General features: G+C 45.2%; 2 protein-coding genes across 2 annotated transcripts; one reads left to right on the top strand and one right to left on the bottom strand.

Moving 5' to 3' along the window:
* LOC8081704 (putative cysteine-rich receptor-like protein kinase 20) lies at positions 4,988–8,144 on the top strand. The gene is made up of 6 exons (XM_021454389.1): positions 4,988–5,931; positions 6,044–6,154; positions 6,276–6,469; positions 6,557–7,005; positions 7,092–7,245; positions 7,484–8,144. Exons 1-6 carry the CDS (start codon positions 5,004–5,006, stop codon positions 7,856–7,858), a joined length of 2,211 nt encoding a protein of 736 aa, XP_021310064.1. The 5' UTR covers positions 4,988–5,003; the 3' UTR covers positions 7,859–8,144.
* LOC8081705 (AUGMIN subunit 1) lies at positions 8,192–11,265 on the bottom strand. The gene is made up of 5 exons (XM_002462917.2): positions 10,822–11,265; positions 10,162–10,296; positions 9,923–10,049; positions 8,560–8,697; positions 8,192–8,478 (listed from the first exon to the last, which is right to left on the bottom strand). The coding sequence occupies exons 1-5, from the start codon at positions 11,244–11,246 to the stop codon at positions 8,368–8,370; spliced, it is 936 nt and encodes a 311-aa protein (XP_002462962.1). The 5' UTR covers positions 11,247–11,265; the 3' UTR covers positions 8,192–8,367.

Genomic DNA, 12,192 nt, shown 5'->3' on the forward strand with positions numbered 1-12,192 from the left:
TCGGGCCTCCTTCAAAACACAAGAACAGAGACGACACACAAGCAACACACCAAACAAGACAAGCACACAACACATCATCGATTCTACACGTGTTTCTTCAATATGGTGGTCATCCTAAAGGGCAAATGAGAGATGATAAAAGGCTATCGTATTTTTGAATGAGGTAGGACAGAAAACTTTTAGTAAAATTACATAAAGAAAAAAAACCAAAGGAGTCAGCAGTAATAGCTCAAAGGAAGCTAGCAAGGAGGGGATACAACAAGACAAGGATTGAGAAATAATCAAAATCAAAGAGTCAAGGGATATAGAAATAGTTTTATAGTAAAGTATTGTTTAGAAATCGACCAATGCTATCTAGGCATATGTCCTACAGTCAACACTGCTCTGATACCACTCTGTCACACCCGGTTTTAAAGAACAAAACCAAGCAAGCCATATGTGTGCCCAGGAAGTCCACACATATAACAACAGAAAGGAATAGTATCAGAAAACAATGTTATATAGCGAAAACATACATATAATAGACACTTACATCAGAGTATCGCGGAATGATAACTAATCTTTAGGCTCAATCTTCACAGGGACGGTTGACTGGGGTAACATATGCCTAGCACTTCTTGTATCCTGAGAACATCCTTCATGACTCCATCCTTCTAATCAACTCTTTCTAGTGGACTGGAGTGGTGGGAAATAGCAAGAGTGAGCACATATCGTACTCAACAAGTATAACCAGGGGTTCATGAGGCTCAAGTAGCTGACACTAGTTTGACTGCATTTAGCTTTTAATAGTGGATAGCATATTCATAATTAAGTAGCAAATGTCAAGGTGGCATAAATAATCCATTAATCCCATGATCAAGTGTAAGCATAATTAATTCATAGCATAAACGATAATCAAATGAACATAACAACTTAATAAGCTCATCGTCGTCGCAGCAAGAACCCCCAAGGCCGCTCATAACCGTGAGCACGGCCAGTATACTAGTTTTAACACTCTGCAGAGGTTGTACATCTTTACCCATGAGTCATGATTTACCCTTTCGCCCGAGGTAGCTAATCTCTTAACCCCCTTCCTAGGGAGGTCGGCAGGGATCACTATGAAGCCTTTCAAAAGTTCGTCTAACATGTTAGGGCCGCAAGGTTTCCTTTGCGAGCAGATATAGATACCCCCCTTCCGAATGGCACAATGACGCGCAGCCTATACACATAGGGACAGGGGCTCGCACTATACCCGTGTCGGTTCAGCCCCTCTAGCGCCCTTTCGGGTAACCACTAACAAGCTAGAAAAGGTCTCCATACTGGGCTAAAGCCAGAGCCATTATAGCCCTCATGGTTGCACTGTTGTCCCGGTGATCACTTACAGACAAGATCTCATATAGTTATTTGTCATCTTATAACGTTCATTGCATAGCTATTAATCATCTTACAAGATCATGGATTATATCAAGCACTAGCTCATCTACACCAAATGCATAACAAGTAGGTAGCAAGGAATACAGGTAACAATCATCTATGATTTTGCTAAGGTCGACAAGGTGATAGCATGTATATGATATATATGTGTAGTTATAAGTGAATAGGTAACAAAGATGATCCCAAGTTATACTTGCCTTAAACACTTGCTCAATTCTCACACCATCAGCTTTTGGTCATCATCTTCTAATCTTCCGCGTCCACGAACAGTTCTTGTCTATTTGTATCAAGCACCACACATAGGCAAACATACAAGCAGCAAACAGAACAACTAAGAACAATACACCATACAAGATAAAAGAGCGTACTAAAAGATAGCTAATGCTACAAGGTCACAAGAAACGCTCATAACGGAACTATCGTTACAAAGGATACGACTATCGTGACCGCCTACAAGAAGAGATAAAAGACTACGGAGCGTATTTATTTTATTTCAGTGAAACAAGGTGATAGATATTTTAGAGAAACATCCTAAAGTGGAATTAATCAAATTGGATTAGTTACAAAGTCGGAGTTAAAACTTAATTACATTTTAATTATAAATAATTACATATAGAATTTAATCTATTTAAGTATTTGTAATTTAGAAATCATAAAGCAAGTGAGAGCAACTAATTGAATAATCATGTTTCAAGGTTTATCTAAGCAGATCATATTTCCACAGACATTAATGTTGGTATTAATCATATTAACATTTATTTATGAAACACGAGAGCTATAAACTTAAGTTATTGTTAATAAATTAAAAGACAGGGGATAAATATTAATCATATCAGCTACACATTTCATGTTTAGCTAAACCACTATAGTTAAGAAATATTTAAGTTGTCATTAATTGTATTAACACTTATTGATTGATTTATTTATTTATAAAGATTGAAATTATGAACCTAAGCCACTTTTAATTCAATAAGACATATATAAGCATGAATCAAATTAATATGATTAATTAAATTTATAAACTCATAACATGACAAATATTGTTACTAACTCATAACTTAAAGTTGGTGTGGTCACAACGCAACCAAAAACAGAATTATAACCCTAGATTAATTTTTATTAGGAAGCTATTAATTAAATATTAAATAAATTACATTTAAATCAATAAATTCAGAATTGAGTTACATAATAAATATGTATACTACTATGTAGAATCCGTCGATACGAATCTAACGCAACTTAAACCACTTAAATCGGTCGTAAAACGAATAAACGACAGAGATTAAACGAGCAGTGACAAAACCGTAATAACCTTATCTTCTACCTTGGTCGTCGTTTCCATCTGGATGTGGCCCTGGCCATGGTTGAGTGCTGATGCTGCTGCACCAATTGCACGAGAGGAGGATGGCCTCTGCGCTGGCCTGCCAACCGGCCGTAGACGGCGCTGGGCACGCACCCACGACGGGCTAGGCTAGGAGTCTTCACGGCAGCCTACCTCCACGGGCTGCACAGAGCCGGCCACGCGATCGACGGTGGCGCCTATGGCAGCTGCAAGCAGCGTGCGAGAGAGGCCACGCAAACCACAGGACTCGGCTTGGCGGCGCAGTTTGGCCGTGACGCAGCCAAGGGCCAGGACGGTCGGAACGAAGGAGCTTTGTGGTCGTCAATGGAGTTTATCCCGGAATCTCGTCGGAAAAGCGATAGAAGGTTAGGAACCATAAAACTAATATGGATTCGTACAACGAAAGACATGCCGGTGTAGAGAATGACGAAACGAACCTCGAGGTGGAAGCGGAACTCGCCAGAGATGAGGAACGTGGCCGGAAAAGCTCGCCGAACCTTCGTCGGAAGTTCGCCGGAGCTCTAGGTTTCGAAACTTCGGCTTTAGATCTAGGACGATAGAAGTGGCGGCTCAGAAAAGCGGTTGTACTTTCGGAATCAGCGAGTCAAGGCCTACGCCGGCATATATATAGTGTTAGGGTTTTGGGTTGATGGAAAAACGAGATATTTTATTAATTTCGGAATTAATTAATTTCGTGAATAAAAATAATTTTAGAAAGTCCAGAATTGATTTTTAAGGTCAAAAAAATACTCCGAAGGCTCTAAAAATTATGAGAAAATTTTTAGAGATATTTTAGAACACGAGGAACCCAAATAAAATATTTATAGCTCATGAAAAGATATCTAAAAGTATTTTAAAATTAGATTATGCTCATAGGAAAGTGGAAAAGAATTTCAGAAAAAAACTAGAAAACTCCCGAGAAATTTTAATAGATCGATTGATGGAAGATATACCCAAAATCAAAAATTTTGGGGTGTGACATTGCACCAGGTGGGCACCAGCTGGGGTCTTCACCATTCTTCTCTTTCCTTTTGAATTAGAAATAAATATTTAGTTGGATGTGGTGTCTTCCTGCAATTTCGTCACAAATTAGGGTATAGAATGGCCAATTAGACTTTTTGTGTCGGCAAACAATTCGATTTTACTTCCAGTGTCCCACTGTCATTTTTGCCTTTAATTACTTAATTCAGATTATAGAACTACTCCAATGTCCACGTCTACCGTTATAAAACATAAATTAAAGCATCCCACAAATCTACGGCCAGTATAAATTTCTGTAGAAAGAATAAAATAACCATAAGCACCTGCGGAGCTACCTTCACGTACTTTAACCATGGTGAAAGCAGGGCCATCTGAAACTTCGTTGTTGCGCCCAACAGGCAGCAGGGTTCAACACTTTGAAACGTTCAACGTTTCAACCGGTCATAGCAAACCGCGAATGACCACTGCGACACGAGTGACGAGTGTACTTCCAAAGTGTGTTCAAAATGAGAGGTTTATTTATTTCCACTTTGTCTGCTCTGTCCATCTGATCAGACAACCCAATCTTCTAGTATGTGTTATCTTATTTATACTTCGATAATAAATAATGTTAAAACGGACAGCATTCACGGAGAAAAAAAATAAAAACTATCACATTAATCGAACAAAATATTATAGACTATTTGACACAGCTCACAATAATTTTGTTTTTTTTATCAAACACTCATTTCCAAAACAGCTTCATGGATAAAACTATTTTTCTTCTCCTCTCATAAAGACATGAGTTATGATAAAGTTAAAAAAAGTAGTTCATCCTAGTTATCTCTCTCTTATCTATACATGTAGTTGTTGGTGAAGTTGTTTTATCAAATAACTTTTTTAAAATAGCTCAATTTCACCTAAAAAGTTATCCATGAAGTTGTTTTTTATATAAAAAAAATAGCTTTACTAAGTAAAGCTGAGCTATGGTAAATAAGACTTTAAATTTATAATGATTTAATGAACGGTTTTTTTTGACAAGTTTTAATTAACGGTTTAGACATAATATTTCGCTTTCCTATCAATGTGGCCTGACAGAGAAGAGAGAAACCAAATTTGTCAACGCGACAAGGGCACGAGGCAATTATCAATCCACCTCGGATGCGCGGGGCTGCAAATCAAAGAGGAGAGCACAAATTCTATTGTGTCGTGCTGGCTCGAGCCGTCAACCCAACCACCTTCCACCAAGGCCTTTTGACTTGGCACCTGATGTAAATAAAGCATCAAAATGGACACTGCCACTCATCCATCAGCTCTCTTGTTGTACCTTGCGTCTGTTCGCAGCCAGTGCAGGACGAGCGAGCTCGACATGGCCGCTCTCCCCTGCCTCTGCTTCCTTGTCCTCCTGTCCTCCTCCCTGTCGCTCGTGCCCCGCGCCGCCGCGTACTCGGAGTACTCGTGCAACGGTACCACGGGCAACTTCACGTCCGGCAGCGCGTTCGCCACCAACCTGGCCCGCCTCGTCCTCGCGCTGCCGGGCAACGCCTCCTCCTCCTCCTCGCTCTTCGCGTCGGCGGCCGTCGGCGCGGCTCCGTCGGACACGGCGTACGGGCTCGCGCTCTGCCGCGGCGACGTCACGGACGCGCGGGTCTGCTCGCGCTGCCTCGCCGACGCGTTCGCCCGGCTGCGCCGCCTCTGCGGCGGCGACCGCGACGCCACGTTCTACGCCGACCTGTGCACGGCGCGGTACTCCGGCGGGGACTTCCTGGCGCGTCCCGACGACAACTCCCCGGTGATCAACGCGCTGGACGTGAACGGCTCCACCTACTACGGCTGGGACGCCCGGAACGCGACGAGCCGGACGCTGTTCCTGTCGCTGGTGGGCACGCTGTTCTCGGAGATGGCCATGTACGCCGCCTACAACTCGTCGGCGCACCGCATGTTCGCCAGCGCCGCCATGTACGTGAACCCGCAGCTGCCCACGGTGTACGGGTTCGTGCAGTGCACGCCGGACCTCTCCCGGGCGCAGTGCTGGGACTGCTTCCAGGTGCTCCAGGACCAGAACAAGCGCTGGTACGACGGACGCGAGGGCGGACGCATCCTCGGCGTCCGATGCAGCTTCCGCTACGAGGCCTACCATTTCTTCGACGGCATGCCGGAGGTCAGGATCGGCCTCAAGGCCGACCCATCTTCTTCAACAACTGAGGAAAGCCATGGTAATTAACACACGCATTTTCATTTCCACCCTTTCGATTGATCATTTGGAACATAGGAAGGAAAAAGCATGGTCATTTACTATACTGTTCATTTTTATTGTAAACGATGTAGAAAGCAACCACAAGGTGGTCTTAATTGTCGCTCTCGTCGTATCAATCACGGTGCTCTCTGCTATGATGGCTGCCGGCCTGCTGATGATCAGAGCACGACGAAAAAGAGCCGGTAAGGATACGCCTGCCGACCACTGACAGATCGTCGTATTGGGGGGCACAAAATCTTCATCTTGGATAGAGAACTGCATGACTAACTGGCAGAAGAAAAATAAAAAAAAACTCCAATGCAGAGAAGAAGAGGAAGCTGCAGCTGGAGGCGCAATCCCGGAACAGCTCCGCGACAGAGGACGCGCTGAAGCTGTGGCGGATCGAGGAGAGCAGCTCCGAGTTCACGCTGTACGACTTCCCCGAGCTGGCGGCCGCGACGGGCGGCTTCTCCGACGACAACCTGCTCGGCAGAGGCGGATTCGGCCCCGTCTACAAGGCGAGCTAACGTTGCGATCATTCCAGGTCGTTCTATAATGCTTGACAGGTAGGCAGCCATGGCTGACTCTGATCGATTCGGCTGCAGGGGAAGCTGCCGGACGGCGCCGAGGTCGCGGTGAAGAGACTGGCGGCGCACTCCGGGCAGGGGCTGGAGGAGTTCAAGAACGAGATCCAGCTGATCGCCAAGCTGCAGCACACCAACCTGGTTCGCCTCGTCGGATGCTGCGTCAAGGAGGAAGAGAAGCTGCTCGCATACGAGTACATGCCCAACCGGAGCCTCAACTGCTTCATCTTCGACCAGCAGCGGGGGCCATTGCTGGACTGGGAGAAGCGGCGGCGCATCATCGACGGCATCGCGCAGGGATTGCTCTACCTGCACAAGCACTCACGGGTGAGGATCATCCACCGGGACCTCAAGGCCAGCAACATTTTGCTCGACAAGGACCTCAACCCCAAGATCTCGGATTTCGGCATGGCCAGGATCTTCGGCTCCAACATGACCGAAGCCAACACCAACAGGGTCGTCGGAACATAGTGAGTTTTAGCAAACATCCGTTGCTGCTAGTTTGTGTTTCTGCTGGAAAGATTTGTGGTTGCTAATGGTGGTTTTCTTTGTTTAGTGGCTACATGGCTCCTGAGTATGCTTCGGAGGGCATCTTCTCGGTGAAGTCCGACGTGTACAGCTTCGGCGTGCTGCTGCTGGAGATCGTCAGCGGCAAGAGGAACAGCAGCCACCACCACCACTACGGCGACTTCGTCAACCTGCTCGGATATGTGAGTTTTTTTTTTTTTTTTTGAAACTCGGATATGTGAGTTGTCACTACTACTACTATACTATAAAATAAAATAAAACAGTGACCAAACAACAACCACCTGACGTTGGCAGCGACCATATATGCAGTCCGTTGCAATTTGGTCAAGGAAGGCTGCAACTTGCAATGCATAGCCAAGCCATGTGTCATAAGAGCAGCAGTGCCGTGCTTAATTGCATGTAATTGATGAACTGTCGCAGGCATGGCAGCTGTGGAGGGAAGGGAGGGTGTTCGAGCTGATCGACCCGACGCTGGGCGAGTGCGGCGACGTGTCGACCGTCGTGCGGTGCGTCAAGGTGGCGCTGCTGTGCGTGCAGGAGAGCGCCGCGGACCGGCCGACCATGGCGGACGTGACGGCGATGCTGCAGGCATCCTCCACCGCCAGCGGCGGCGACGGCGGGCCGCTCCCGGACCCGAAGCGGCCGCCGCACTTCTCGCTCAGGGTGGCGGCGACGACGGCGACCAGCAGCAGCGACGACGACGACGCCGGGTCGGGGCTGCGGACGCGGACGCAGTGCACCACGTCGTGCAGCACCAACGACCTCACCATCACCTCCATCCACGAGGGCAGGTGATTTAATTCGTGGAGACGTTTTTTGATGGTCGATGGGGGGGCTCAAGCTGTACATGGTGTGTGATTGTGTGAATGAGTTGACGATCGGTTGGCCGTTGTCGGCTGAGACGAGCGCTGTTCTCTCTTGCGTCTGCTGCTCTGAGACCGTGACAGGTCACATGTAGGATCGTTTACGTGTGGATGGTGCTCCGCTGTACAGATAAAATGCTGCTGGAATTATTGATTAGAGACAAGTTGCCGTGCTGCTTTGACGGCGAAAGGGTTGGTGATATGGGCGGCAGGGTTCATTCAAAACTCGAAATGAAATTAAATATTGTGGCTGCCCTATGATATGAAACCGCGAAATGAAATTGTTTCATAATTCAACCCAAACCCTTCTAGATAATGTGGCACTCTTTGTAAACCACGAAATACAAATCACGACTTACCATTACACCTTCAATCAATACCAACATGCAAACCTAAAAAAGAATACCAACATGTAAGATACACAAAACAAAACTATGCACATTATAGGGCAGTTGTGGTTAAAGCAGATTGCAACACGTCTTCTAGGTACTTCTCTGCAGCAGCATACTGCCTCCTTTTATCCTCTATAGCCAGTGCAGCCAGAGCTTTATCCTGATTACAACAAAGTACCCCAAGAATTAGCAACGGATTCCATCAGAAAACAAAGAACAAATCAAAAGGTAAAAGGCATACAGGAGGTAAATCCTGGTAGCTTCTTAATGTATCAGCTATGGGTTTTGTCCTCCTCTCAAGATCCTTCTTATGCTCAGCCATTTCCATTAACACACCATGATTGATCTCTGGTGTATAAGCCACTCGGTTAAGCATTGCCTGATAAGGAGACGACAAGTCTAAAAGGCATCGAAGTAGATTTCCAATTCAGACAAAAATGTGTAATGAAATAGCACACAAACTTGGCCTTCAAAGGGACAAATACCTTGAACCACTGTGGAAACAATGAAAAGACAATACCAAAACAGCTCTAAATTGCAGTAACACCTTTTTGGAGTAACAGTATCAGATATTGATGTCAGATTATTTCACTTCACAATCAGATTACTTCATTCATCGCTAGCTATCATCACAGTATTAAAACATCAGATTACTTCATTCATCGCTAGCTATCATCACAGTATTAAAACAGGTAACGGAGGCCGTGTTTAGTTCCCGAAGGGAAAAATTTCGCGACACTGTAGCACTTTTCTTTGTTTGTGGTAATTATTGTCCAACCATGGACTAACTAGGCTCAAAAGATTCATCTCGTCAATTTCGACCAAACTGTGCAATTAGTTTTTATTTTCGTCTATATTTAATACTCCATGCGTGCGTCTAAAGATTCGATGTGACGGAGAATCTTGAAAAATTTTGGGTTTTTGGGTGCAACTAAACAAGGCCCAAGTGTGCATCATTTGGTTCAAAGCTTCACATGATACACATTATATTATATTCATTCCCATGTCCAGCAATCCAGTCAAAGATACACATCTCTAGATTCTCATATCTACATGAAAAGACTGAAGGTAGCTTAGCATATATTGTATTTGAGGATATGCTCAATTTCTCATAGCGCCAGGAATTATTGAGCTATGAGTTACATAGTGCTTCAGTTCACAGAAAACTTATGCGAGGTTTCATCCTACTAATAAGGAAAGAAATCCAGTGAAAACAGACCTGGACTAAAACCACTTACTGAATGCGAAGTTCAATCAGAAAGGCTAGCTACATAACTGCATAACAGCTGAGGTAAAGTCTAACAAGAGCTTCTTCAAATACAGAAACAGCCTGACTAAGATGATTCAGATGTTGCACATTCAACTTAACAAGTATATATCAGTATTATCCTATCCAATCAACTACTACATGAAATTGATAACTTACTAGATTCTTGCAATAGTTGACAGTTTCTAGCTAAAAGGCATAGGATTCTCTAGTGATGAAAAGTATCAGCACAAGTTAGTGCAGGGATTGTTGTCCATATCTAGCAGGTCAAAAATCAAGAACTGGAAGCACAGGCTGAAGCCAACTCCATATTTGAATCATAGAAAATGCTAGTCACCTTATAATTTGAGACTTGGAGGATATACTGTCGTTCCTTCGAGTCCATCATAACAAGCTTTGTCTGCCAACCCGTCATTTGCTCAGCTTGTTGCTTCTCCACATCATTTTTAAATTTCTCCAGCATCCTAGAAACAGCACAAGTACTTATCATGTTTGACAAAGAAATCTAGGTGAAAGTGATTGGTGACTAGTGAGCATTCCTTAAAACAACTGTGAAATGAACAGTTCTCTGCTCACTTCTTCAGCTCCATATGCTTGTTTATGGCCTTCCGTGTGTAATCAAGCAGCGTATTTGACTCCTTATGCACTTTGTCCCTCTTCTCCCCTACCTCTGCTCGCCTCATAGACAAGTCTGCACTTGCCACCACAAAGCTGCATGACAAAAAAAACTAGTCAAACAAAATATCAAACAAAAAAATAATAATTAGAACATCCCTACAACACCCAAAGACCAAAAAGTCACTAGTAATATCCATTCACCAGCTTCCTCAGAGTTGATGACAAAGTTACAAAATCAGATCCAATACATATGTAAGACGTGACACTCAGAGAAATTTATTGTATATAACAACATTGAGGACATAATTTCACAGGCTTGCTTCGAGTTGCATGAAGCATTGTTACTTTAGGCTCAATGTAGTGTGAATCCAAACCAAACACAAATGCAAAAATAGCAGAGTCCTCCAGTAAAGCCTTGGTTTAAGTCTTTTCTCTCAGACGCAAATAAGCGAGAGATCTGTACTCCTGAATATCTGATGGGTACACATGTTCAGAGTTTGGAATTTTATCACTGGTATTTGCATGAATCGATGAATCTTCCATGTCAGTAAACAGCGCTCATGCTAGAGGGTTTGGTCGATAATTCGATACTCGCGGAACCCTAACGCAACGAGTCACCTGCTCATGTCGGTATCACGGATGGCGAGAAGGTTGGCAACGGCAGCGACAGCGTGCGCCGCCGCTGCTGCGGTTGATGGGAGCGCGTCCCTCGCGAGCCCCGCCCGCTCTAGAGCCTCCCGCAACCGCGCCGCCTCGGCGCGATACTCGGCTGCCTGCGCGCGCAGCCCCGCAGCCGCTATTCCGGCGGCGCGCGACCGCGCCTGCGACACCGCGGCCAGCGTGCGGAGGTAGGCCACCCCGCGCGGTGTGGAGTCGGGCCCCAGCGAAAGCTCCGAGGCCGCACCTCCGCCGCCGCCTCGCCATCCCGCCCCGCGCCCGGCCTCCGCGGCGAGGGAGTCCAGCCACGCATTTACCCCGGCGACGGCGGAGGAGGAGGCAGCCGTCGGGCCGGTGGGGTCGAGATGCTCGGCAGTGTGATCCATATGATCAAGCGGATGGTGGGTCAGTCCGTCAGTGGGTGGCCGGCGATATTGAGGAGAGGAAAAAAAAAAAGAGTTTTACGGTCCAGTAGGCCCATTTCGTCTGCTAGGCCTAGGCCTAGCCAGTTCTGAGCTGAAATCAACACTGGGCTTGGTCTGGGCTTCTGTCATCCAAAATACAGATGCCACTCTAAGACTACAAATTAGGTCAGTCTCAATGCGATTTTATCAGAGTTTTATGGACATTAAATATACTAATGTGGCACCGTATTAATGAAGTGAGAGATGATAAGAGTTTTATAGAAGCAAAGAGAGTTTCATCCCCCATGAAACTCTTCCGCACTGTTCCAAAATCAGATGGGTTGAAAACGGGGACATGAAACTCTCCATTGAAACTGGCCTTAGGAACCGATTTGTTTGCTCAAAAAAAACACTGGTGGACATAGATCCTTCAGTTGCTAACTGTAGTGTTAGAACGAGCAATATACTAGAGAGCTAGAAAAGGACAATGAGATCCAAAGGACGGATGCAGGAGGATTGATATTGGGATGTTGCGACACACATTCATCATGGATGGTGTTGGTTTCAACAAATATGAAGGGGCATTTTCTTGAAACTAGAACATATATGCTAAGCATATAGAGTTAATATGAAGGAAGAGATATCATCCATGGCATTTCTTATGTCAAATTCGATGCAGGCACCACCCTTAGTGAAGGTAGGTCCCAAGGCACAAAAGATTTCCCATGGTAGAGCATCGAATGTGCGGAGGTAGGTCCCAAGGCACAAAAGATTTCCCATGGTAGAGTACACACATGATAGGTTGTCTTTTGGTCCCCAGCTGTCTTTGTGATAAATGAGCAAATGATCGATGAATCAAAACACATTGCCCTACTTTTCTGATGAACAGCACTTAAGTACTGCCACAACGCATTTATCCCTTTAATTA

This window comes from Sorghum bicolor, chromosome 2 (genome assembly GCF_000003195.3).
Source record: "Sorghum bicolor cultivar BTx623 chromosome 2, Sorghum_bicolor_NCBIv3, whole genome shotgun sequence".
NCBI lineage: Eukaryota > Viridiplantae > Streptophyta > Magnoliopsida > Poales > Poaceae > Sorghum > Sorghum bicolor.